The 27,034-nt window shown below is 38.1% G+C and overlaps 1 protein-coding gene across 1 annotated transcript in view; it reads left to right on the top strand.

Annotated features, from left to right (window-relative positions):
* Positions 1-27,034, top strand: part of CDYL (chromodomain Y like) — a 104,841-nt gene that overhangs the window by 43,156 nt on the left and 34,651 nt on the right. Inside the window, exon 2 of the mRNA XM_063161332.1 lies at positions 3,438-4,104. Within this exon, the coding sequence (XP_063017402.1) occupies positions 3,438-4,104 (667 nt within the window). The remainder of the gene's footprint in view (positions 1-3,437; positions 4,105-27,034) is intronic.

The following is a 27,034-nucleotide window of genomic DNA, read 5'->3' as shown; positions in this document are numbered from 1 at the left end:
CAGAAAACACTGCCTATGTGGCTGCTCTCCAAACCAGTTATTTCAGGATGCCTACATTAACTCAGGTATTCTTAATATCTAAACCAGGTCACTTTGGCAGAACTACATTAGGGAATAATTACGGAAGAAGTTGTGCTGACAGATGGGGAGGAGCTGTTGTCTCCGAGCACAGGACAGGGAGGAGTCGCAGTGTTGTCATTTTCACCTGGTGATGTTGTAGCCAGGCGACACTTCAGCCTGCAACCATGCAAACTTTTGTTTGTTTGTTCATTTATTGGGAGGTTTTTTGAGTGTAAATTGTGTATAATTTGGTAATAAAAGCAATTAAAATCCTCAGGGAGGGAGAGCAAGCATGAACCAATTTTACCACATTTGTGGAGGGAGGAGAAATTTACCATTTTACAGATGGGAAATCTCGTGTATAGTTGTGGTTAGTGGGATTATAATTTGGCATTTCAGTGTTTGATTATACCTCTGAGCAGCTCATTGTTTTTCTGTCAGTTCTTCTGCTGCCTGAGTTTTTGAGTGTCATTGATCAGTGCCCCCCAGGTGGGGAAAGTGATAACTTAGCATGCTAAAATAAACTGGGAGATGTTTTTTTTTTTACCACCCAGGTAGTTTGCCTGATAACTTTCCCTCACACCTGTTTTATCTTTTTTTTATGTTGTTTTGTCTTCTGTTGTGATTCTTATACAACACTTGAAAACTAACCATTAATGGCAAATCCTGCAGTACAGAACATTTTAATCTCTAAAACTAAGTACTAGCCCATGGTATGGGACAGGGCATGGGACACTGTAAAAATGGTAGTTGTCACAACGTACTAGTCAGCATTTCTAGTGTGATTGTGGCTAAGGATGTATCTTGCTCCCAGCTCTGGGTGAGAAACACTTATGACGCTGTTATCATCAGCAAAAGTATTGGGGCAGAATATTCCTGAGCAGTTTTTCAAGTGCTTCTAGGGGAGTCAGACTAACCAAACTGAGTCTGCAAAAAAAGAAGTCCCTCACTAAAGCTCTGAATCTGCATGATAAATTGTGTATCACAGGTTAATTCTTGTAAATTTTGTGCTGTATATAAAACAAAAGATGTGTTCAAGAAAAAATGAAGAGTTACAAAAAAATCCTTTTAATCAAAAAGAGCAATGTCAAAGTAGGTTTTGTTGCAGGCTTGGACAATACAGCTAAATATAACTGTTTTCTTTATGCATTTCTGCTTGCTCCATAAATCATCAGGTTAAGAATGGATTTTTGTGTCTCCTGTTCTAGACTTCATCTATTATCTCTGCAAGGTATCTGGTTTTTTGGATGACAGGGATGGCTTCCTACTTGAAAAGGGCATGTCCTTAATGGGTGGCCTTTCAGTACTGAAAGACAGTGGCAGGACTTTGTGCTCAGTAATTGATGCTGTTCATTACAAAGATTTTGTATTAGAGAATAAAAATACCTTGGTGTAGTAGTAGAGATATTTCTCTGAGAATCGTGCTCTTAAAGTCTATTTTAGAAGGTCAAGAGAAGCAGAGAGGATAAGCAAGACTACCAGTAACTGCTTTTTTGACAAGAGCGGAAGTTTGATTCATGATTTTGTTCTTAGTTTTTAATTTAACATTTCTGACTTAATATTTGAAGGTCTTTTTACTTGGTCTCTACTAAGAAAAAATTGAAGGCATGTTTCCCTGTCGTGACTTTCTTCAATTCTTGGAGTCACATTTTCTTTTAAGCTGTCTTTAAATAGTTTTTGGAAAAACAAGTTTCATTTTTCTAGCTGCGTAGTTTCAATCCCAGTAACTACTAGAAAGTTAAATAATCAGAATAAAAATAGTTTTTATGTATTTTAAGATTTTAAATAAAATTTGGACAATTTATATTGCATATCTCTCTATAGAATGCATTGAGCAGATTAACAAGGCAAAAGTGGAGCTTGTTTTTATTTGATTCTTGTTTTTTGTGGCGTTGATTTGGTTGAGTTTAAGACCTATGCACACAGAGCTGAGCAACAGCCTGATGACACTGTACAACACCTGCAGGGTATCACATGCAGTTGTAGGGTATGTCCTTATATTGCTGCTGAGATTATAATAATAGTAATCATTTAACCTTAGTGTTGAAAACCTGGGAGTACATTATGATAGCATGTCACATGTAAAATTGAGATGCACTCTTAAGAAAATCTGTTGTCAGCAGTCATGTGATTTGGTAATGAATCATATACCATATATGTACACTGTCAATATGTGCACCATACATCCTTGTATTTTCCTGCCATCCTTCTAAACTGTTCTGTAGACATTCCATTTGGGTTAATTCTGTTCCTGTAAATGTCAGTCTTTCTTCAGAGGTTCTTCTAGGTAGGTGTGACCTCAGCTTCTATGCATGGTTTTTATCATGAAGGGCTGGGACTTACATTAATAAATAACGGTCCCAAACACCTGCCTTTTTTATTACCAAAAAGAAGAGAGAGATGAGTAAGAAAGCTATATCAGTACCATAACTGAAATGAAGTGAGATGGAGGATTTACCAGAAGAATCAGTGTGGGTAGAAAAAATGAAATAAAAAGGGGAAACCCTAAGACTAGCTTTGCACTTACATCTTTTTCAGTAAAAGAATTCCCTTTCCACAGGATTAGCATGATTGGCATAAGTTTTAGTCTGAGGCATGAACCTCTGCCCCTGCAGCTGCTGCTGTCTGCCCTGCCTGCTTCACCCCAGTGCCTGAATTCCTCCAGCCCATGGGCTCCACATGCAGTTGTAGAATGTGCATGCTTAATACTTGTGACATAAATATCATCTCTGTTTGCAGATAAGTGAGGCATGGTAATTTGTTCAAGTATGTGTATCAAAGGCTCTGGCAAAAACAAATTCTATTTTCACAAGAAGTCTCAAAAAAAATTGTCTGAATTTGCCCCAGTTCCTAAGCTGTTCCATATTGTCCCTGATAGCTAAAGGTTAGTTCATTGTAAGTGAGAGATTCTCACATATGCCTTATGCTAAGCAAGCAAATTATTCAAACAATATCAAATTGATAAGTTTGGTAAGGTAAACACCCTGTATTTATACGGCATATTTAAACATGACTTCTGTATTGAGAGAGGGAAATCATGTCCACCTTGAGGTTGGTGCAAGAGCTTCTCTGAGGCCAGTGCTGATTGTCAATTTTAAGATGTTATATTCAGATTCCTGTGCATGCAAAATACTTAGTGAAGAACAATTTTGATATTCTAGAACATGTTTTTGAGATAAAAATAACAATCTAAAGTTTAAAGTGAGGGATTTCCAGTCAGCAGCGAAAGACTGTAATACTATGGAACTAAAGTACAGATTACAAAACAACAAGAAAATTATATAATCTGCCTGCACTTAACAAATTATTTACATGCAGGTCACTCTCTTGAGTTGTATATCTCGCCATGCCTAATGCTTATTTTTGATTTCTAACAGGTAGAGAGAATTGTTGACAAGAGGAAAAACAAGAAAGGAAAAACAGAGTATTTGGTGCGATGGAAAGGATACGACAGCGAAGATGATACTTGGGAGCCAGAACAGCACCTTGTCAATTGTGAGGAATATATACATGAATTTAACAGACGCCACAATGAAAAGCAGAAAGAAAGCACATTAACCAGGACAAACAGGACCTCTCCAAATAATGCCAGAAAACAAATTTCTAGGTCTACCAATAGTTCTTTTTCAAAGACATCTTCTAAATCTTTAGTTATGACTAAAGAACACGAGTCAAAAAATAGTCAACTTTTTTCTGCCACACAGAAGTTCCGGAAAAACAATTCACCGTCGCTTTCTGGACGTAAAAATATGGACCTTGCAAAATCAGGTATTAAAATCCTAGTGCCCAAAAGTCCAATTAAGAGCCGGACAACAGTTGATGGCTTCCAGAATGAAAGCCCAGATAAAATGGACCATATAGAGCAAGATCAAGATGACTCTGTAGCACCAGAAGTAGCAGCAGAAAAACCAGTGGGAGCTTTGTTAGGACCTGGTGCAGAGCGTGCTAGGATGGGGAGCCGACCAAGGATACATCCATTAGTGCCACAATTGCCAGTGCCAGTAACAGCCACAATTGCATCAGCATTAACAATAAATGGAAAAGGTAGGTGTACAAGTCATCATTTTGGTGGTGATTTTTCATTTGCCTGGAGTTTTTTGCAGTTGGGATGCAGACAAATTGTCCACTCTGTTCCAGCCATGCTAAATCAAGTCTGGAGAACTTCAGTTTATTTTACGTAACTGTATAACTACAAATCCATTTCGAATTTACAGCTTTTGGTTTCCTTGCAGAAGTTTATTGGTATTTGTGTTTTCAGAATCACCATCTGATATATCTGTGTTTGCCTTGACATTGTGTGGTACACATATTTAGTGTACCATTTCCAGATATTACATCATTGCTTTAAGTTTATTTTAATAGGTCAAATTTGGTATGAATATTAGAAACCTTAATTATGGGAAGAGATGAATGGTGTGAGCAAGGATTCTTCACAACAGTTTATATATCTATTTTGTTATAAATATTGCCTGGAGAAAAAACCCTTGAGAGTGATGTTGCTTAAAAAACAAAGTTAATAAGCTTTGTTTCTGTGAAAATTTGAGCCAGTTGTGGAAATACATATGCCTTCTGCCTGGATTGAAATTTGTTTTCATTATATTTTATCAATATTTTGTTGTTTATACCTCATTTGATATTGAACACTTATTTAGGAGTGATGTCTGGCTTGCTAATATCTAAGTAGGTCACAGTTAATTCAATTTGTACTGTAAAATTTGTGACACCAAAGTAACCTAAACTGCTCTTCTAGGAGGGAGCTGTTTGTCCCCCAACCAGCTGAGATTGTTGTTTAAGATTTCTTGGTCCTTATTGTTGTGCCCCAAACCTTTGTTTTTCCCTGACAGACTCGGCTGTGTGATCACAGGTGTTCTCATAAGCAGGCTTTGGAGGCTCAATTTCCAAGTCTAAATTTTCAAGTAATGACTGCACCCTCAAATAAAATGCAGCAGGTCAAATGTGCAGGTGTGCCATTTATGATGGCTTGCTGGAAAAATTGTCTGGAATTTTTCAAAGACTGGACCTGCCAAAAAACACACTTAGAGACGCTGGATAGGGAAAAAACATGCTAGAGACTTTGGGAGAGTTTGTGTTGGGTACCCCACTGTTGCTTGCATTGAGATTTTCCAAAGAACAGCTGCAGCCAGAGAGGTTGAGAAGCAGTGGACAAGGGAGGAATGTGTTCCTGGAGCTGCGGTGTCAGGTCATGGACCAACCCATTTTGCTGCAGATGTACTAGGTAACCATGGCAATGCACACACAGATGCCAGGAATATCTCTTGCTTTGCATGGACTAAAGAAGGAATGCAAATCTCAAAGGATGTAAACAAAGCTGAAGAGGAAGATGCAAGAGATGCCAGGATGAGAGTTCTCTGAGTAGGTGAGGTAAAGGAGTGTGTTTTTGCATGGGGTGGTTTTATGATAGCTAATAGGCATTTTGGAGTATGGCGGGCTTCCTAGTGACTTGATTGGTAAGTTCTGCCTTAGGCATCTCATTTTTTTGCCTCATGGCATCCAGGAAAAATACCTGAGGCATGAAGGATCTTTTTGGGTAGATCAGATTAAATCTTTCCCACCATCCTCTCACTTTGGTAATAGTGGTATGGCAAGGGCCCAGTTACAGGGCATCAGATGGAAGCAGAAAGGCCTGCAGGGGAAAGGGAGTGACACAGAAGGTGTTGGGTGAGATTTGTTCCTGTTTCACTGCTGTGTGAAAATTTCCTCAACTGCCACCACCTCCTTCAACTCTTCCAGGCATTTGTCTGGGCAGCTAACAAGGAAAGCTGTTGACTGGCTCTAGGGATGATGACAATACAAGAGTTTTCTCACACTTACGTGTTCACGAGATCCTAAAGGTGTAGATCAAAAAAGGAGAGCCAAGGAGATAGTCACAATACGTGGTTGATGAAACATACACAATATGTTCCACCTTCTGTCTGCTGCTGCAGGCATATCAGTGCATTAACTGAGGCTTTCCACTCCAATCCCCAAGCTGAGCTGTGCATATCTGCTGGGAAATGGATGCTAAATATCCATATTTATTGGGGTTTTATTTTGTTCACCTGCAACACTTTTGGAGGTAACCTTCCAAAAGTGCAGTATTTCTGGAATTATAAAACTTGGAAAAAAAGTTGCAAAAGAAAAATACTTTGCACTTATCTGACATTAGTCTCTCTTCCTAACTTTTCAGGATTTCTTTGATGTATTTTCCTCATGGAAGCCCAGGCTCCAACTCAGCCATTATGTGTGGCCTGAGTGGATTTATTTAGGGAGAAGCAAAGAGAGAGAGCCCTGTCTTCTAGAGCTCTCTTGGCCTTGGAGCTTCCTGAGCTGACACATCTGCTATCTTTTCACTCCTTGAAGATGCATTCTTCTTGCTGTTTTTATTTTTAACTTCACACTGCAACTCATTAAAAGTGTAGCAAATAGGTGCTTCCCTCCCCTGCATGGAGCTGCTGCACTTCAGGATCCTGTTTTGCTCCTTACTCAGGACATTCCTTCAGTCTTAAATGGACACCTCATCACATTTTCAGCACGACCTCAGGAATCATATATCATGAGGGGTATTCATTGCACAGAAATACATCTTCATGTGCACCAGATCTGACATGTTAATAATACAGATGATAGATCTGGCATTTGGAGCACTCTTTCCAAATGTCCCACCTCCTCCACATACACCTTCTGTTAATTTTAAGAATTCCTACTACCACTTGGAGGATGCTGTCAGGAAGACAAAAGCATGTTTTGAAAAATAGCTTCTTACTTGAGCTGGTTTAGGAATTTTTTATCAAGATGTTTTTCTTGGTAAACTTAATTAGTCAAAACAGAAATCACTAGTCATAAAGCATAATTTTGAAAGATTCTAGAAAAATACAGATTGCACTTAAAAAATTTTAGACTACTTTTAAAATTAAAACTGAACTACATTTTTTTAAAGTAATACTGGAAAAATAATTGAAAGTTAAATATGAAAACAGTGTTCCTCATTTTCAGTATGGTGCTATCACTGTTTAGTAGTGTGACTCAGGTTGATCTTTAAGTCCTCGCTCAGGATGGTGAAACTACTCAGTTTTTCTTGTTTGGTTGGTTGGTTGATTGGTTTGTTGTTGTTGTTGTTTGTTTGGGTCTGTTGTTTGTTTTCCCCAACCTTGTTTTTACCTTTTTTTTTGTTTAATTTATAAGAGAAGTGTAAACAAAAATCCCAGAAATGTGTATGCATATGAAAATGCCATGACAGTAATTACTAGGAAATATTAGTGTAATTGTAGCACCTAATCCTGCTTTTCCTGAGACAAACTTCTGTGGTGCAATTCATGTTCCAAAATCTTCCAGTCTCACAAAAGGCAATCAGCAAATATCTGTTTAAATATACAAGGCTTCTGGGGAATAAAATATCTATCATGTTTACTCTGGGAGCTGGCAGTCTCAGCACACTGAAATCAAGCTGCTATCAAAAGAATAGCATTGTGTTGAATGTTCATATTCTAAAGGCTTGGCCTTGAAAACTGAGTCCACGGAGTAATGTATATACAAGGCTAAGAGTTAGGGTGATGTATGGAAGAAGTGAGGACAGATCACTGAATTGAACATTGCTGTGGTTCTGGTATTTTGAAATAGGTGGTGATCATCAGCTGTTACTACAAGTTAATAAAAGCGATCCTGGAATGGATGAACAAAGTAGAAAGACAACAACAAAAAAACGAAAAGTTGTTAGTGGCACCTACAAGTGCCTCAAGTGCCACCAAAAGAAGGTTAGTGGCACCTACACGTAAGGCATATTACTCAAAACTAGGCAAGACAAATGGTGGTTTTGTGTCTAACAGGTTCTGGTACCTTAAAAGTTTCTCAAAGTTTCCTTCATCAAAGTGGTATTAAAAAGTAGCTTTGAAATCTTACTGCAAATGGTTTCAGCATAGTACGGTCATAATAACCAGGGAAGTTGTATTTAATAGAGTGCACAAGAAGAGAAGCTGCAAAAGGAATCTGATCTGTCAGTCACACAGGGCTAGAGAGTTGTCTTGAAATTTTAGAAAGGATCATAAGTCAGGGCAATACCATTTCTTGGCAAAATCTAGTAATTTTTATTCTGGGTAACCCTGTATTTGCTACAGTTTTTATTCAGCTAGCAAGGTCCAACATATGGATGTAATTGAGAATAAATGCTACAAGAAGGGAAATTTCAGGCAGAAAAGCATGCAAAGCTCAAAGTCTAAAATAAGAAGGAAAAGCACATCTAGCTGCATACGTTGTCAAAATTAGAATAAGGCAGGTTGGTGCCAGCACCCCGGAAGAGAAGAAATACAAGCACTGCAGTAAATTACATCACTTGTTAGTCACACAGGCACCATCAGTGTGCACAGTGGCATTAGCATCTCCCTCCTTGCACATATCAGTTCAGATAAGCAACTTGCAGGAGCAGCAGGCTGACAATACAGATGCTTGCAGTGTAGCACCCTACAAGGAACAAGAGTGTCTGCTGATTTTTTAGTTGGATAATGGTGCTGTTTTCATCTCAAAACAATGGTATTGTCAGAAAATGAAAAGTGGTATCAGAAAAAATTAGAAGAAAAGGCTGAACTTAAGTTTTGTTTGTTACCTGTTCTCTGCTTTCCCCAAAGCAGTTTATGGGATTAAAACCCATAGATTTGGAAAAATAAAAATCTACTCAAACACCAAAGGAAAATAGTGTCTGTTTGGTTAAGTGTCTGATAGGTTTAGTCTCAAAAGGAATCAAGCAAGCGTGGAAGGGATTATGGATGCCACTGGAACTGAGGAGAAACATCTCTTCTCAATGCAATACCAAGCCCAGCTGAAAAGAGTTCAGTCCCTCCCTGTTCATTAGGGTGAGGGAAGCTCACACACTTCCCTCCCAAATTCTCCCAGTTACTTTTTCACCTCTGCCTAGGTGTGCCTGAGTGTTGAACTCTTCATGAGGAATGGTCTGCTGTCACCAGCATAACTGGCCAGGCTTGAGAGTCCCATGGGAAGAGCACAGCAGCTGACAGTGCTGTGAACCACAGAGTTGTCTAGATGGACCACAAGCCATGCATATAAATCCTCTGAGAAAGCAGAATTAAGAGAAAAGTTGAAGTTCATTGCTGTGAATTTAGAGTACAACAAAAGGGAATGTGGGAATGATGTGTTACAGGTTTTTTTTATTTCCTTTTAGCATCCTGGAAGGACAGAAGCAGATTTGAGCACTTCTTTTCTTAGCTGGGAGATTTTGTTGGTTAAGTAGTAAGTGGTGATTAAAAAGAAAGCCCTAAGAGAAGAACTTCCTTTTTCAGTGTGTTTTGTACGTTGCACTTGGATGGTGGCTTGATCTCTGCTGAGTGATCTGGAAAGCAACCAAATATTTTATTAGTGCAAACAAAAGCCTATTAAATGGGTTAAAGTCCTTTGCAAAGCTCTCTTAACTTCTAAAATTACTGGTTAAACTTCTTTTTCAAATGCATAAGTGTGTAATTTTTTATCTTTGTGTATCTTTTTAGCAAATCACTAAAAGAGTAAAGCGGTTTTCATTTAATCAAGCTTAAAGACACCTTTGGGTTTGGTTTTTTTCTCCAGAAGTTGACTTTTGATTGTATTTCTTAAGAATTCACATTATTATGTCCCTTATGCACTAAATTGAAACATTTTAACCTAACATCAATTTTTCCTTCTGTCTTACAAAGTCATGTTCTTCAGCTGTTTTACTCTTAAGTAAAAGTAATCTGACTTGTTACCAGTTTCTTGTTTATCTATATTTTCTGGCTTAGTATAAATGCAAACGTTTTAAGCAATATTGTAGAGTGCTTGGTCTATGTCATATGGAAAATTGATCTGTTACTGTTCTGTTTTTTTGTCTTCCCTCTGCCCTATTGCTTCTGCAGTTTATAGTACACATTATTGTTACTTTACATGGAGCTCCAGGGCTGAGAACTTGCTGTGAAAATCTCTTATCTTTAAAACCGTATTGGTTTATGTCAACAGATTATCATAATAATAGTAATCAGGATCTAAGTGCAGTTTGCTTTCATTTTTGAGAAACATAAGCCATAAGTGACTTGTTTCTTTCTTTTTCTGCCTTCTGCTATTCTTCAGTTCCCAAAATGGAGATGTCTTAGTTGGGTGTTACTTTGGTGTAGACTTAACGCAGCTGAGCAAGTGTAAAATGCAGTTACTTTGAAAAGAGTGATCCCTTTCCTTTCCCCTCCCAGGTATGGGAGATGTATTTATATATATGATTAATCATATATATATGGCCAAACAACTGCTCCTTTAAGGGCAGGCTTATTTTTATCAGCCTTCTGGAAGTGACAATGAGATAGAGGATGTGTCCTGGAGGAGGGAGACAGACACATAATTTTTTCTTTTCTTAATTCCGTTCCTGAAAAACCCTTAAGGAAACCCTGAATTGAACGGTTTTTGTTGTTTTTTGTTTGGTGGTTGTTGTTGTTGTGTTGGGGTTTTTTGGGGGGTTTTTCTTGTTTGGTTGGTTGGTTGATTGGTTTGTTGTTGTTGTTTGGGTTTTTTTAAGAAAAAGGTAAGAAATTTCCCTATAAATTCTTGGTTTGGACATAAAAACCTCAGCCTAAAAAAAACTCCTGTGCTAGAAAAACTCCTGTGTTGTTGTCACTGGAATTTGTATTAGAGCTGTAGCCCCTGGTAAACATAAAGCTCATGTTACATCAGTTTACATGAGCTGAGGATCTGAAGTCAGCATCTCTCTTGACTGACAGGTCAGGGGGGTCAGTAATGATCTGCCATTGCATTCTCCTACAGCACATGTGCTAACATGAGACAAAAGTAAATTCTGAGGACAGGTTTGTCACACCTGCTGTGCCAAAACTTTCCAGGAAAGATGAAGCAGAGCCTCTGTTTACAAGACACCCTTTCAACCTACTTTGCATACATTAGCACAGAGAAAGTGCATTGAAGATCAGACTGAAGGATGGAACAAAAATGTTGAGCTAGATACTTTTTTTTTTATCCAACATTGTCAAAATCGTAGAATTTCAGAGCAGCTTTAGAAATGTGAAGTGCAATCAGAAACACTCATGTGGTGCCTTTTGCAGTTGTGCCTGGTAAAGTAACCAGCCGCTTTTTTTGTCTCTTGCTGTTTCAATTTTTGAAAAAGTTTCATCTCTCATCTCTGTTAAAGCTGCAAAGTGGATGGAACACACATTTGCCAAGGCAACTGTCATTATAAATCTGTGTTCTCTTGAAAAGATTAATCTTAATAGTTTCATGCAAAAATCCATTAAAAAACTCAACCAAAACAACTGCAATTTGGTTAGTGGAAGATTTGCCTAGATCACATTGTCTACATAAAATAAAGTCAACAAAACATCCTCACAGGGAGGCTGTTACAGGTGGGATAAAATATCATGCAGTTGTGACAAAACTCCAAAATACTGTGTTTACACCAATGCTTGTGAAAGAGACAATATACTTAGATTTAGGAAGATGCAAAACTAAGATTCAAAACCAAGGGTATTTAAGGCTAGCTGTTGGGATAACAGCTGGATACAGTCTTGAATGTTATAGGTGTTCATAAAAATACCTTTTGTTTTTATGTATGCATGCATATGTTATGTTGCCCTGGAATAGCTCTACTTTCTACCCAGCCAGAGAAATTTCAGTACTCAAAGTGGCATAACCATGATGTGGAGCTGCTGCTGTGAGTCACTGATAATAATACAAAGAACTACTGTTATTTAAAAGAAAATAAATACAGGATCTGTATGTTTGTAACACTGTATGCATTTTTTTTTCAAACAAAAATATCTACATTACTTGCTCTACATACCACTTATATTGTAAACTTATTTAAGAACACACATTGAAATGCATTTAGGCCACAAATTATCAGTTAATTCTTCTTTAGTAATTGTTTTCTTCTTTAGTAATGGTTGCCTTAATTTTGCAATCTTTGAACACATAAAAAAGCTTTTGTCTTTAGTAAGTAAGTGTAATTTAAAATGCTTCAAGTTTATTATATTTTACACACCTTTAAGAAACAAAGGCAAGTCATAAACATTGGCACTTTGAGCTATAATATTCTAAATTTAAATGCATCTGAAAAGTGGGAAGTCTTAAAATTTAATGTGGAAGAAGTGGAGGAAAGCTTTGTACTATTGTATTAAGAGTTCTTTAAACATCTTATTGAAGTGTGGATAAAGAAATACAGACTGTCATCTATTTTCTTTGAAAATATTCCTTGAAAGAGGCAATGAAAGATAGTAAGAAGTAGGGCTTCAAAAGACTGCTCTGAAACTGACTGGAAGGAAGGAAAGCAGGGTAGGCTTAGTCGTTCATTGTGTCACAAGGTTGGCATTGGAATCTGTGCTTGTTTGTATTTAGTGATCTCTTTTTAAAGAAAGTGTTGCAGTGAGCAGCAAAGGTACAAAACTTGCAAAGAAACACTTTATTACTTCAGGTACAAGAGAACAGAAATTTCAGAGGGACATCCCTGAAGCAGGAGCTAAATGAAGTATGGACAGCAGAAAGATAACTTGAGCTGATCACCTAAACACAATTTAGCTCCTAAACAGAATTTTTAGTTTGGGATGCAGATGGGAATGCCTGAGTGCTGTGAAGGGCAACTCCAAGAAGACTTGGCCTAGTATTGGACTAAAGAAGCTCTCAAGGTTTCTCTGTCTCACACATTTGTTGTTACTATGCAGTCACATCTGGTGTGTAATGAACCTGGAGATAACACGCTGGCTGGCACAATATCTTCCATGCCTTAGCACTGCTGTCCTTTGGATTTCATCTTGAATTCCTTTGTTGTTTGAAAGATGGGCTGGAATGAGAGGGAACAGAATGAGTGGCTGGCAAGGTCCCTGTGAGAGGTGTCCCAATGTACTTGCAGTGCATACACAGCTGGGGAATCTAGGCCAAGCCATTGATGAAAGCTGCTACAACAGGAACAAAGAGGATATTAAATAACTTGTTTAAAAATCCCATCTCTAAAGGGAATGCAGTAAATATTTTGGGGAAGAAACAAATTATAGACATGATGAAATAATGATTAATGTAGCTGGAAATTTCTATTCTGGAATTGAATGAATAAGACAAGGGTACATCTAGAAAAATCAAAGGGTGTCAAATTCAAAAGGGAAAGATTAGTTACAGCTTTAGTTGATGCTTCCATTTAGTCCTGAGAACTCTTTGCTAAAACTTGTTTGAGTCAAAGAGAGGGAGATAATGGCCATTTAAAAAAAATAGGCATTTATGGGGATAATGGGAATATATCATATTTATAAGCTTGATATCATTTTACGAACAATGTAAGTTCTCTTTCCTCAGAAGTAGGGAAGTGTTTTGTGACACATCTGAAAATTTAAATTTGGTTATTTTTATATGTTTTTCTACATTGTTAACCAGTATTATTTATGGAATTATTCTCTTAACTATTATTCATAGAATTAGCTTTTTACTATGCAGATGTTCAGAGGTTCTAATCATTGCCCTGTTAGGGTATCAGGACAGGCATTGGAAAAGCAGTGAGAAGGTAGAGCTCTGGTCTGGTTCCTGCTGAGGTTCTTATGTGAAGCACTCCTACTTTAAAAACTCGCTTATAGAAATGTATAAAACAATCATATTAGGGGAAAAAATGCTTCAAAGTTCAGATGCTTTAGGTAAAGAACACTAATTGTCATCCGTCCTCCTTTGATTTGGTACAGTCAGCTCAAAAATCCATCCAGTGTAAACAGAATTATTGTGTTGTATTCTCCCCTCACCCTTTGGGGTTGTGGATGGATTTCAAATTCAGAGGGTACTTTTGAGAAATACAGGAATAAGTTGAAAGCAACAGTAAATGCAAAGCTTATTTTACCAGACATAACACTTCATTGACAGTGCTAATTTAAAAACAAATTTTCAGCAAACAGAAAGAATATCCTGCCAGGGCTTCTCTCAAACTTGATAAGTGTGTGAAGATGTATTTGTGGCAGTGCATCCTTTCACCAAAGAATTCAAAGATAGTGGGTTTTTTCTTACATTAGTACAAGCAGGCAAACTCAATATGGTAATAATGGGTATTTCAAACAACTTACTATGTGGTTTGTGATTTTCTGTTTCAGTTTCTGAGTAGAAGGATGACAGATTATTCTGCGTTCTTTAGAGAATCATCTATTTTTACCTTCCGTGCATGGGTAGGCAATTAGCTTGAAAACCTATTTTAAATATTTAAAAGTTTATACAAAAGCACAAGTTACATCTTTGTTGTTATTGAAAGCTAGTGGGCCATTTTGTTTTCTTGTTTCTTTTCACATTGATAGTGCTTTTTGTTCCATTAGCTTTATTGGGTCCTATATAGTCAGTCAGGTTCAGGAGGGGTTTTTACAAATGATCTTTCTGTGTGCAGACAATGAAGCAGTGGAAAAAACCTTTCTAAATAGGTTAGAGGGAGAGGGAGAAAAAAACCAAAATTTAAACATTTCTTTGCTTTGAATGTTTTGCATTCAGACTTCTTTTTGCATTTCCAAATACAGATGTAACTAGCTAACAATTTTAGTAATTAAAGCACTGAGTAGCATTAAGCACTAAAGAGCACTAAGTCTTCTGAAAAAGTAATACAAGCCAACACAATTAGTATTGCCCACTGATCCTTATTTTTCAGCTTCCCGTGAAGCTTTGAGGAAGAAAATGGACTTGTTAGTATATGTTAAGATATTTTGCTCTGAAGTCCTTTCTTCATTCTATTATTAAGTTTTAGTCTGGCATAGTGGTCATCTTCAAGGAATCATTGTTCTTCTCTTGTATCATGTAATAGTTGAAGGTTCCCTGCTACTATTTTGTTGGCATAGTCTGGTTTGAAATGTCATTTTGTAGTTAAATAAAGTATATTAGTAGAGTAGTGCCTAATGTGTTAAGGAGTAGTCCATTCTCTATTAAATGTTTTAGGCATGTCAGTAATACACAATTTAAAAAAACAGTAATAAACTCTAGAGTTTTAAAGTGTGATATGAAGACATTTTCAGCACAGTATTGTGTATAATAAATTAAAAACTTACAGACTACTGTACTACTGATAGAACAAATACATATGTTTAGGTTAAAAAGGATGAGAATAATAATAAATAACATTTATTCAGGATAAACCTGTGTAGAAGTCAGTGGGTCTATAGTTGGCCTGATATTAACATACTTTTCCTTTTGCAATTTTGTCTAATGTTTTAGTACTTAGCCAGTGTCAGCATTAGCTATACTATCATCTTCTAACTCAGCCAGATTCAGTGATCACATTTTCAAACATTTCAATCTTTTATGTGTTAGCGGTTGTTAAATATTCTTAAATATTATCTTTTCTTTCTCCTGTAACTCACTCTTTGGACAGGCCTCATACTCTTTGAAGACTAAAACGAAAAATTCAGTATTCTGAGGCAATTTTAGGTTCTCCTGCACAGAAGTGAGTTGGGCAGCACTGTGTCAAGGTTAGGGAAGGCCCTGGGGAGGCTGTTGAAACCTTTGGAAAACGGAGGTACTCCAGCATCCCTGGCAATCCTCAGCAGTTCAGGAGGATTTCTGTTGGTTGCAGGATGATATGAACTGTTACATGATCTTTGTGTGCTTTTATAGACCTTGTTTATAGCTCAGTAAATTCCTTGGTATGTGTCCAGTTTTCACAGATACTCTTGTAATTCTGCTCTAATTGTATTGTGACTCATTTATGAGTAAAATGTTTTTGTAGAGGATCAAGTTAGGTAGGCAAATTGACTTATAGGCTTATATTGGCAAATATAGGGTTATATTATTTAAGTTTCTTTCAATTTAGATTTTTCAGAAATTGCTGTGAAATCCTAGACATGCTCTGCCCATTGTTTGTTGTACCTCTGATCAGTCTCATTTACATCTGTTAGATACTGTGACATGAGTGTTTTGAACAAATCAACAAATTAAATGCAGTACTGCTTTGTAATATCTCTGCTACTGATAGTCTGGGCTGCACTGGTCACAATATTGCAGTTTGGAATCCTGCTGAACACACTGAAGGTTAATATTAAGATAATTGTTTTAAATTTTAGAAGAGAAAACTTCAGCTTGCTCAGAGCTTGGTTAGGAGGGATTCTGTGGGAAGCTTCCATGGAGGATAAAGGACACAGCAAGTGCTGGGAGGTTTTCAAGAACACTCTCCTGGAAGTTCAAAAACTATTCATGCCCTTTAAAGGTGAGGGAAGTAGGGAGAGACCTCTTTGGTTTAACTGCAGGCTTTTGAGTCAGCTCAAAGCCAGGAGAAGTGCACCATAGATGGAAAAGCAGAGAGACAGCCAGTGAGAACTACAAGGACATTGCCAGGGTGTGCAGAGATGCAGTTTGACAATCAAAAGCTCAAATTTAAATTGGCCAGAGACATGAAAAGCTACAGGAAAGGGGTCTTCAGGTAAGAAAACAACAAGCACAAACAGAAGGAAAATACTGCCTTACTGTTAAACAGGAGAAGTGAACAGTCACCAGCAGTGCTGGAAAGGCAGAGAGGTTCTCAACCCTTTCTTCACCACCATCTTTACCCACACTGCTGGGTCCCTGGCCTTGAGAACAAAAATCCAGGTGTATGCAAACACAAACCCTCCCTCAGTGAAGGAAGAGTTGGTATGTGACCTGTCACAGGAATTAGACCTATACACACTGATGGGCCCTGTCACTGTCCACCAGAGGTGTTAGGAGGCTGCTGACTTCACCACAAGGCCGCTTTCCATAATTTTAGAGAAGTCAAGAAGTTGTGGAGATCAGGGATGTCCCAGAAAACTGAAAGAAGGCTGATGTCACCCCCATCTAAGAGAAAGGCTTAGAGGAGAATCCAGGAAGTTATAGGTCCATCAGTCTAACTTCAGTCCCTGGGAAAGTGATGGAATGAGTCCTGCTGGGAGCCATCACAGCTCAGATAAGGCATGTCATTTGGAAGAGCCAGCATAGGCTCACCAAGGCCAAATGTTGCTTGACAAACCTGATCACCTTTATGACAAAGTAACCTACTCGGTGGATGTGGGGAGTGAGCGGTGACATTGTCTACTTGAAACTCTCCAGGGTTTCCAAAATGGTGTCCTACGTCCTCCTCCTAAAGAAACTTAATCTGTGGCAGTCTGGCCTGATATCCCATGTAAGGAAAATATAATCCAGGAGTGTGTCATAGGCTGGGATCCATCCAGCTGAGGGACAGCTCTATGGAGTCAGTCCTGGTGGAGAAACAGCTCAGTGTGAGTGAGCAGTGTGCTGCTGCTGCTGCAAAGAAAGCCAGCAGGATGCTGAGCTGCATCAATAGGGGCATCACCAGCAGAGATGGAGAAGTCATTGTCCCTCTCTAATCATTGCTTGTCAGGCTGCACCTGGAATGTTGTGTTCAGCTTTGGTCCCCACAGTGCAAAAAGCTGTGGACAGGCTGGGGGTTGTCCAGAGAAGGGCCACAAAGGTGATCAAAGGCCTGGACAGGCTGATGCTTGAAGAAAGGCTGAGAGAAAAATGGATTTGTTCAGTCTTGGGAAAAGAAGGCTCAGAGAAGACCTTATAACCATGTCCCGGTATTTATAGGGTGGTTACAAAGAAGATGGCGACTCCCTTTTAACAAGGAGTCATATGGAAGAGATGAGGAGTAGCAGGTGAATACAAGTTGCTGCTGGGGAGATGGGTCACAAGAGGAGAATTTTTCACAATATGAACAATTGGCCACTTGAATAATTTCCCCAGGCAAATGGTAGATTCCCCACAGTTGGACGCTTTCAAGAATCAGCTGGACAGGGTGTTATGTCTTCTTGTCTAGGCCATGCTTTTGCAAGAAAGGTTGGACCAGAAGATCCTTGAGGTCACTTCCTACCGGGTATTCTGTGACACTGTGGTACTATTTCAGTGATGAAGTTTCTAATACTTAGGCGTTTAGGTGATTTGTTTAAAATTAATTTATGTATTTAAAATGTAGTGTAGGAAGCTGAAGATTTGTGAAGGAAATATACAATTGAAATTTTGTTGACAGAATATCTACATTCGTGGAAAAAATATCTAAATTTATTGTAAAGCCCGTTAGAGGAACAGATGGAAATGGGATTGTACTCTAGTCTTCCCTTCATGGAGGATGTAATGCCCCCTTCACTTCTGAATTTTTATACCCACACTAAATTGTAATATCCCTAGTTAGCACAGGAATCCCAACTAGGTTTTATTCTCATCAGGGATCAAATAAAAGACTAAAGCCAAAAAGTGACTACCTTGATTTCAGTATTTCTCAGTTATAGTACATGAGGGGGGAAATGCTTTTTGTTATTGACTTTTCCGTTACAATATTGGAAAGAACAGCAGCATCATTCCAGTTCCCTGAAGGAATTATTTTCTCATTCATTACATATTTATATATAAGTTACTAAATTTGCTGTAACTATTCATTTCTCCAACTGTATCTTTTTTCACACTCACAAATAGCAACGAGGTTAATCTCTGAAAACACAGGAAATCTCTGGCCCAGCAAGTGTGTTTTATTACTAACTTAAGGGCAGGAGGCCCAGACTCCCAAGTCTTCATTTGTTTTTTATCTTAGTATCTAATGAGATGAACATTCAAAAATTGTCTCAGGTTTGTTGTGGTTTATGGGGTTTTTTTTGTTTGTTTGTTTTGTTTTGTGTTGTTTTTTGGGATTTTTTTTATGAAAAAGTTAAGAAGTGCAGACAGGTTTGAATAGCCCTTACCAGCTGGTTTGCTAGGTTTTCACTAGTGTTGAGCTGTTAGTTGGCTGCATTTCCATAGGATTAGTTGTGGGAGAGGCAGGCCATGGAGGGAAACTGAAGCTTGGTAGCTCCTTCATGTGGAGCTGTTGGAGCTCAGTCATCATCTCAACTGTTGTCTCTTTCCCAAAAGGGGACAGAGAGCACAAAAGCCCAGCTGGCAGTGCTTGGAAATACTCTTCAGTATGAAAAACTATAGAAGAAAACTATTACCAGTATGAAAAATTGAATTATAAATGTTCCTTTCTAATCTCCAATGATATTTAGGTACCTGCTAAGTCTCTTCAGCATTCTGGATATAGCAGAGTGGGAAAGTAGTGATGCAGGCTGATCTTCAGAAGGGCACTTGAGTTGGGCAAAATCATCCAAATAATAATGGCCCAAACTCTTAAAAATAAGAATTACACACATGTAAATAAAATCTAGGTTTTATTCTCTTACCCGTGTTCCGGCACAACAAAATAAAGTGAGAATAAGTAATTAGTAAGAAATGGAAATGTTCACACTGAAACTAGCTTAGATTTACCTACTTAAGTTACCCTTATAAATATAAGAGAAAGAGGGTGACAAAATATGACTACAGTTTTGCAAATTTCATCATTCTTGATCATGAGAACTTCGGGTACAAGTTATCTTGCAATGCAGTAAGTTTGAGAAACGATACAACTTTTTTTTTTTTCCTTATAATCTTTAACTCCATATAGTAGATCATCCCAACAGTCAGGTCACAGGCTGATTTGGTCCCAGAGGATCCATTCTTGGAGTCTTCTGCCTTTTCCCAAGGAGATGGGACCAAGTGCAGTCCAAATCCTCAAGTCCTTCCCTTCCCCTGCCTTGCTGATTGAAGAAATGAAAGGCATAGGAGAGAGGAATGGGAAGGACCTCCTTTCACAGAGAGTGGAAGCTGATGATCCCAGGTAGGAGTGCAGGGGAGGCAATGAAAAGAAACTGGAAAAACGCTGGCAGGAAAAGAAAGGGACCGTAGAAGTTTAATGTGATTTCAGTGACTGCTGAATTTGAACCACCTTAGTAAAGTGCATAACTTACAAATTCCTTGAGTTGATATTACTACTCTTTCAATGTGATCTTATTTTAAAATAAAACCAGTACATTGTTAAATTACTAGAAAATATTAGGACTGTGCACATTCTTCATGCAGAAAATTCTAAAATTACTTTAGTTTGTGGGAGTCCCTTATATTTTAATTATGTGTTGTATGAGGCCGTAATGACAGGATGACTCACTTTTGGTGTACTGCATTGTACCATTGTGTGGCAAATTAACCTCAATACATCAACACAGATATCTATGACTTCTATTAAAAGGAAAACATGGTATATCTATCAAAGATGGCACACAGTGGTCTCTGAGTTGAGGTGTGGAGTAGGAAGGGTTAGAAGAGGAGAGAGAATTTGATAGTACTTGACTTCCTTCTAAATTGTGTTTTGTCTGCATGAAGGGATAACATTTTCTTTAACATGGTACTTCTACAAGGCTTTGTGGTGGCTGCTTAGGCTTTGCAATGAATGGAGATTAAAGGTCATGATTCAGCAGAATTACATAAAATCTTTGTATGAAAGCTATCAGCAATGTCACACAGAATCCTACAACACAGTGATTGCATGACAGTATTGCTAACACTTTCTGACAAGATTTCTTGCCTTTTGTTCTCTTTGTATAAATATAAAAAATTCTGTTAGGCACTTCTGAGTAACCATAGGTCATGGGACTTGTCTATCAAATGTGCTCATCAGCACAGAGGCTGCAATTTGTAATATTTTTTTTCCTGCAGTTGGAATGCCTTTTTTTGTAGAACATTTTAAGTCAAAAGACACTGACATCATCTAGTCTGTACTCCAGTGCATTACAAGTCATTACATTTCATCACTTACTGCTGTATCCTGAGCTAGCTTCAGTTAGCCTAGAGTATTATCAGACTCTGGAGACTAAATTTTTGTTTGTCACTTAATGATGAATAGCAGGGAGTTGATTAGAAAAAATATGCTCAGATGAAAATACTTGTTTTGTGTGTCATGTTCTGCATAGCATCTTGAGAGGATGCCATCTGCTTCTGAATAAATAAATAAACTGGATTCCTATTAAAAGAGCTTGCTTGCAGAAAAGCAGCTTATGTTTCAGTCGTGTACACATAGCCCAGCTTTGGTTATGTGCCCTCCAAACACTTCCTTCTGGCAACCTCTGCTCTTCCCACCAAGAGCCGTGCAGATTGTTACGCCTCCCTGGATGCCTGAGTGTGCTGACAAGGAACAACTGTGCAGGCTGGTTATTAAAACTTCAGCTGAGGTCATTCTAATAAAGGGCTTGCCTTTGCCATTGGTAATTTCTTCCTTTAGCCTCCATCTCAGCTGAGGACCAGAGTAGAGGTGGACTTACATGATGCCTTGGTAGACCTCTGCGGCTCAAACTCCAGACTTTGTCTTGGATGTGAAAGCTCATTTGGCATAAGGGGCCTGATGGATACAAGAAAAGAGTGAGGATTTTTTTAATTGCTGTTTCCCCCCTTTAACAAAAAAGGATTTGGGTTGTTTTGTTTTGTTGTGATCTTTTTGTGATTTGTTTTTGTTGCAGTTGTCTAGAGACTAGCATATCATTGGAGAGACTTTTTAATTTTAAATGTGTCAGGCTGAGCTGTAGTCTGGAAAGATACCTGCAGGGAGATCCAGTGTGAATAGATTTTAAGATAAAAGGTCTCACAAACACACTGCTTTTCTTTTTGTTCCCCTTGCATTGTGTAGGCTGTGAAGTTCTGCAAAAGTAAGGAAAATTTTAAGTATCTTCCTCAGTAACTATCAGTTCATTTTAAATGTCTTCTTCAGCATGCAGCGTCTTCAAAATCTTCATTCTGTACTGCTTTCTTGAAGAGAAGGAGAAATAGAGCCACAGGTTTCTATTAGGCAACCTAGCCCAAGCCATACTTTCCCCCCTGTTAAGTTCTGTGGTTAAACATTAAGTAGAAATGCTTCCCTACACATGCTTGCACAATGTCTTTTTTCCTTCGATCTGTCTCACTTATCACTCTGGTTTTGGCTGCTTGTTCTTGTCCGTATCCTTTAATTTGTGACAGCCTATTTAAAGGGGCTGAGCACAGGCTGAAACCAGCAGGCAACTGGGCAAAGCAGGGCCTTGAAACTGGCAGTGCTGCTTACTGAAGCATGCCCTAGATGTATTTTGAAAAGGTTTAGTTTTTCTTTTTTTCCTCCTAAAAATAGCTGGCAAAGTGGTGGGTAGAGTTTCCAAAGGTGATTTCTTCATTGAGCAAAAGCCCTTATTATAATGAGTGGAGATGGAGAGATGACTCTGAGGCCCCCTAATTAACCATCTCTGAGTTGCCCATAACCTGATGCAATAGACCAGTCTGCTAACCCCCACCATAGATGCAATCACTGTCACTAAGCAGCTTCTTCAAATACTGGCCATATGTAATATATGAACATAGAAACCTCTGAACTCTTACAGCAGTGGAAGGATTGCTTTATGTCTCAACTCAGCTAATGCAGGGCCTTTTTAATGACAATTTAGTTTAGCCATTTTCATTCTTTGCGCTGGCAGCTATGTCCATCTGGATGATAACAACGAAGGTACCTCACTCAAACCCTTGCTTCACATAAGAAGTTTGTATTTCAGACCCTGCAAAATGTGGCCTGAGCCATTAGTCTGTGTAACTTTTTGGAACTGATGAAGAAAGTTGCCTTTTGACTTAATTTTGAATAATGTGATAGCAGGTCATAGAGAGAGAAAGGCTAAAAAAGTTTTGAGAGGCAGTATTTAACAGATTAATATGTCACTATTCTTTACTCAGCTCTATGAGAATAATTACCAAGATCTAGCAGTTAGTCCAATGAACAGGATATATTGTGTTGTATTTGCTTGTTGAAAAAAATTGTGTGATTCAATCTTGTGCCTAAAGTTCTGGGGTTTTTTGTTTTGCTTTTCATCATACATTTTGATGTTCTTGTGAAGGTTGCTCGGGGCTTGTTTAAAATATTTGCAAGGACACTTGTTCCAGTACTTGACTTAACCTCTTTGTGAACTCTTTTAAACCTAATGTCAGAATTTCACTGGTTACAACCCTCCATTGCCCCACATACCTTAATGTGCACCTCCAGGAATAATCTGGTTGTGCTTCTACAGTGATGTGTGTTTGGTAGTTAAATAAAACATGATCATCAACTCTCGTTAAGTGCTTTTTGTAACGTGTCGTGCCATCCTACATAAACTGCAGGAGCTAAAATCAGAATAGTTTTTAATTGTGAAGTTTCAGCACTGGAAATCTGATTTCAGAGGGAAAAGAGGGACTTTGTTCTGAGAATCTCCCATCTACCTCAGCAAATAGTCAAATTGTGCTCATAAAGTGTATTCAGACCTTGTTAAGTGTTAGTCATTCTTGTATCATTTTATTATTTGGACGTAGCCTTCCAGTCTTTGTTAGAAATTTTGAGAATTGGAGAGGTCAATTAGGAATTTTCAAGGAGGTATTGTTACCAGATGGGAATTCTGTGGTGTATGCTCTCAAGTAGGTTTAGATCTAGTAGTAGATTTAGTAGATTCTAGTATATTTAGTAGGTTTAGGGAGTTAATGCTCATATTGGCTCAGTCTTTAGGGGTGCTGATTTCTACCAATAGCTTCAAACCAGCAAGATGGCATCTGTTTATAGTAAGCCTGTACTCCAACACGTTTTCTCCAGTTAGAAATACCAAACATCTTAAGTTTGAGAGCTGTGTAGAACAACATGTCACTGAAGCAATAAATATTGGCCTTTGTTCAAAATATGATAGCATTGAAACTGGAACTATGCATGTGGAAAGCAGAATTTATTTTTAAACCTCCAGGATTTTGTATGGGCTACAGCTTGGACTCAAGGAGATGCTGATCATCTTAGTCCATTCTTGTACTAAGGCAGAATTGAGCATTTATTTTCCCTAACAGAGATTGCATGATTGATTCCTAAAATACATCCATAATGGGAATTAAGCGATCTCTAACTCTTCTTTCATACTGCTTTTATTTGAAAAGTCCACTTCTTTTCTTTCCTCAGTGTATTCTAATCAGTACTGGTCCAGCCCATGCCATTCAGTAATGATTCTTCCAACAAACAATTAATGTCTGACTTGCACATGCTGTAGAACAGTGTCAGATCTTCATACTTGTTCCTTATGGACTAAAAAGACCCTAATATGTTAATCCTTCCTCTTATGCATTGTATTTAAATCTCTTGACTAAGTTGATCAGCCATGAACAGTCCAAAGTATCTCTTTTGAGGTACATTTCTCAAAACTGGATTGTTTCAGCAGATAATTAGTAGAATGTATTGTCATTTTACCTATAAAGTTTCCTTATCAATGTGCCATTGAATTGGGCGTTGCCTTCTTTTCTATATTAACATTGTTAAAGGGTGTAGATTTTATGATTGACTATATATCTCAAACTTTCCTATGTTCTGCTCCATAGTCTGTTGTTGCATATTTTTAATGCATGTTTTATTTTTCTTCCGTACAAATAAAAAATCTCTTTTCAAGCTGTCTTTCAAATTCAGCAATGTAATTTAGAAATGTGATATTCCCCTTCTAAACATTTACAGTCCTTCCAATTTGATGTAATCTGTTCATATGAGTATAGTTTCTCTTCCATTATCTGAGTCTTGATTAAAAAGTACTGACTAGAATTGGGCCCAAGGCAGACCTTTGACTTGAAAAGTAATTTTAGTTTGATAGTGTGTTAATTTCTTCATGTATTTTTCAATTACTCATATACCTTGCTTCTCTCGTCTTCCAGTAGTTGTTAGCCTTTGTGAATAATTCCTTTTTTTGTCACCAGTCTCAAAAACATCTATTCTCTTTTCTTTCCCCATTACTCCTTATCATTAGGTTTTTTTACTTGATTTCAAGCAACCTTTAGAGAGGTTGGTTGTAGGTGTGTGGGGTGTTTGTGCTGGTGGTGTCTGTGTTATGGTTTTCTTGGGGGCTGGAGATTGTGTCTCTTCAAAATTGGGTGGCCAAGAGTAGGAGCCAAAATTTTATTGAAAAAGTAACAGCAGTGGTCCAAGATATTTACAGGGGGAAACATAATCATTCCATTGGGGGGGGGGTTGTACCAGTGTTGTCCCCCCAGTTCCTATAGCCAGTGTCCCAGTGGCCCTCCTGATCTGTCACAGCACAGCTTTTTGGCCCGGCTTGTCTAATCCAGCACCATGACCTTCTGAGATTTCCTAACCTTGTTTTGTTGTTTCTCAAACTTATAGGTGACGTTAGCACCTGTGAGACTTTCTAGAGTCTGAAGACTTCCTAATTTTATCCTTGTAAAGCTAGAAAGGTGCTGAAGACAACTCACATAGTTTGCAGCACAGCTTAATGTATTATTTGCTTCCATGGCACCAGTATATATTCCACTATGGCAAGAAAATGTATTTATTTTTTCTTTTTGTTTTTCCCCTTTTTTCTTATCCCTCAGTGAGTGTCCTGGATTATGGTTATATTTTCTTGACAGGCACCAGAAAGGCTCAGCATTTTGTTGTCCCCAAGCAGGACTGGGCTGTGCTCACTGCCCTGCCTTCCTCCTCTGTAGCCTTGTGACCTACTTGGAACTTGTGACCCACTGTCCCCTCCCTCTGCATGACTTCTGGGTGATGGCAGCCCCCCGAACTGCCCCACATGAGGTTTGTCCATCCCACCATCTAAGGGCAACCTTGGGCTGCTTTAATTGTGTGCCTCAAATTTTGATCTAGTTTAAATTTAAATCAAGTGTGTGCTGTTCCCGAATCAGTTGAAAATTCCAAATGTTTTGCCTATCAGATTTTAAAGATTGCTCCACTTTTAAACATCAGCAGCCCAAGATCTGTAGCTGTCTGTGCTATGCATTGCTTGCTCAGTCTGGTCAGGTGATGTTCTTTGCAGATATTTGCAGGATGAAACAAACTCACTTCTTTCTTACTTTTACTATCTTTTTTTCTCCACACATGCAGTTCCCAGTGTTTGTAGTGCACTGACTTTTATTGCACAGTGACCTGCAGTTTCAGTAGCTGACCCTGCTGAATCAGTTGCAATTTCTGTTTCATTTTTACCTCCAGACTTTCCAAAAAATTATGCACTACGTTTGAATAATCTGAGTTCTCTGCTTGTTCCTCCTCATTCCACAGTGACAATCCTTTCTTTTCCCACATATTTCCCGGTGACCCTCATCCTTTCTTTTAAAATGGTGCCATAGTTATTTTAATCTCTTTTTCTGTGTGAAGGTAAATGATATATTGAGTACTTGGGCTCTAGGTATGTGAACTAGTAGCCTTGTTACTGGGCCTGAGCTCATCTGTATTAAGGCAGAGGGTGGAGGTAAAATACACATTCTCAGAATATCTCACAGATTTGCATACTACTAGGATATCTATTGAAATAATGACTTTCCACATTAATCTTATCACTTCTAGCTGACATCATACGTAAAAGTCATCTTCCAGTTTCGTTTTGTTTGCTTGCTGTACATGTTTTTGGTCAAACAAATGCCTCATTAAGATTTAAAAGAAAAAACAAAACATAATGAGTGAGGTCACTAACTATAAACTGGCAGAGCTTCAGTTAAGTGAATTCTGCTACGAACTTTTCTTGTCCAGGATCTGGCTTCCTGTCTCAGGCTTAAAGAAACAGCATGTGTATTCTAATAACCCATTTGTCCTTGTGCCATGCATGCTTTTGACTTTTAAGATTGTTCAGATTATTTTTTTGGTCCTATTTAATGGCATAAGCAGTGAAGCATTACCTGAGACTTTCCTGAAAACCTTTGACTCTCTCTGGTTTTAAACATACCCTAGAAAGTTGACAAATCTAGCCTGTGTTGGGTTTTTCTTGTTTGCAAGGTAAATATGACCTCAGGCTTTTAAAGCACCGACTTCATAGGGTCAGCACTGAAATGGATTGGAATGCTTCATTGTTAATTTAAAGGAAAATTCTCTGTGCTTAATAATAATATTGGTAGTTTTTGTCCTTTTTATTTTCTTTTCAAGATACCAGTAAAGATCACCTAATTTCAAGTGTTTATGCAAGAGTTTGACAAATAAAAATGCATGTCTCAATATTTAAATATAGTCTGCAGTTTATGGGCTACCACAAGGATGTTTACAAGGATCTTTATAGTTCTGTAAGAGGTAACAGTTTGCTAGAAGAAAGAGGAAAAATGCCCTCCAAAACAATATACTTCCTAAGAAGTACTAGTCCAGAAGGTTTGGAGTGTAAAGTGATACTTTTGACGCTGCTCAGTGACAGAAAAGGTA

The sequence above is a fragment of the Melospiza melodia genome, chromosome 1 (genome assembly GCF_035770615.1).
Source record: "Melospiza melodia melodia isolate bMelMel2 chromosome 1, bMelMel2.pri, whole genome shotgun sequence".
Lineage (NCBI taxonomy): Eukaryota > Metazoa > Chordata > Aves > Passeriformes > Passerellidae > Melospiza > Melospiza melodia.
The sequence above is the reverse complement of the archived record's forward strand: the minus strand, read 5'-3'. Positions and strand labels throughout refer to the sequence as shown.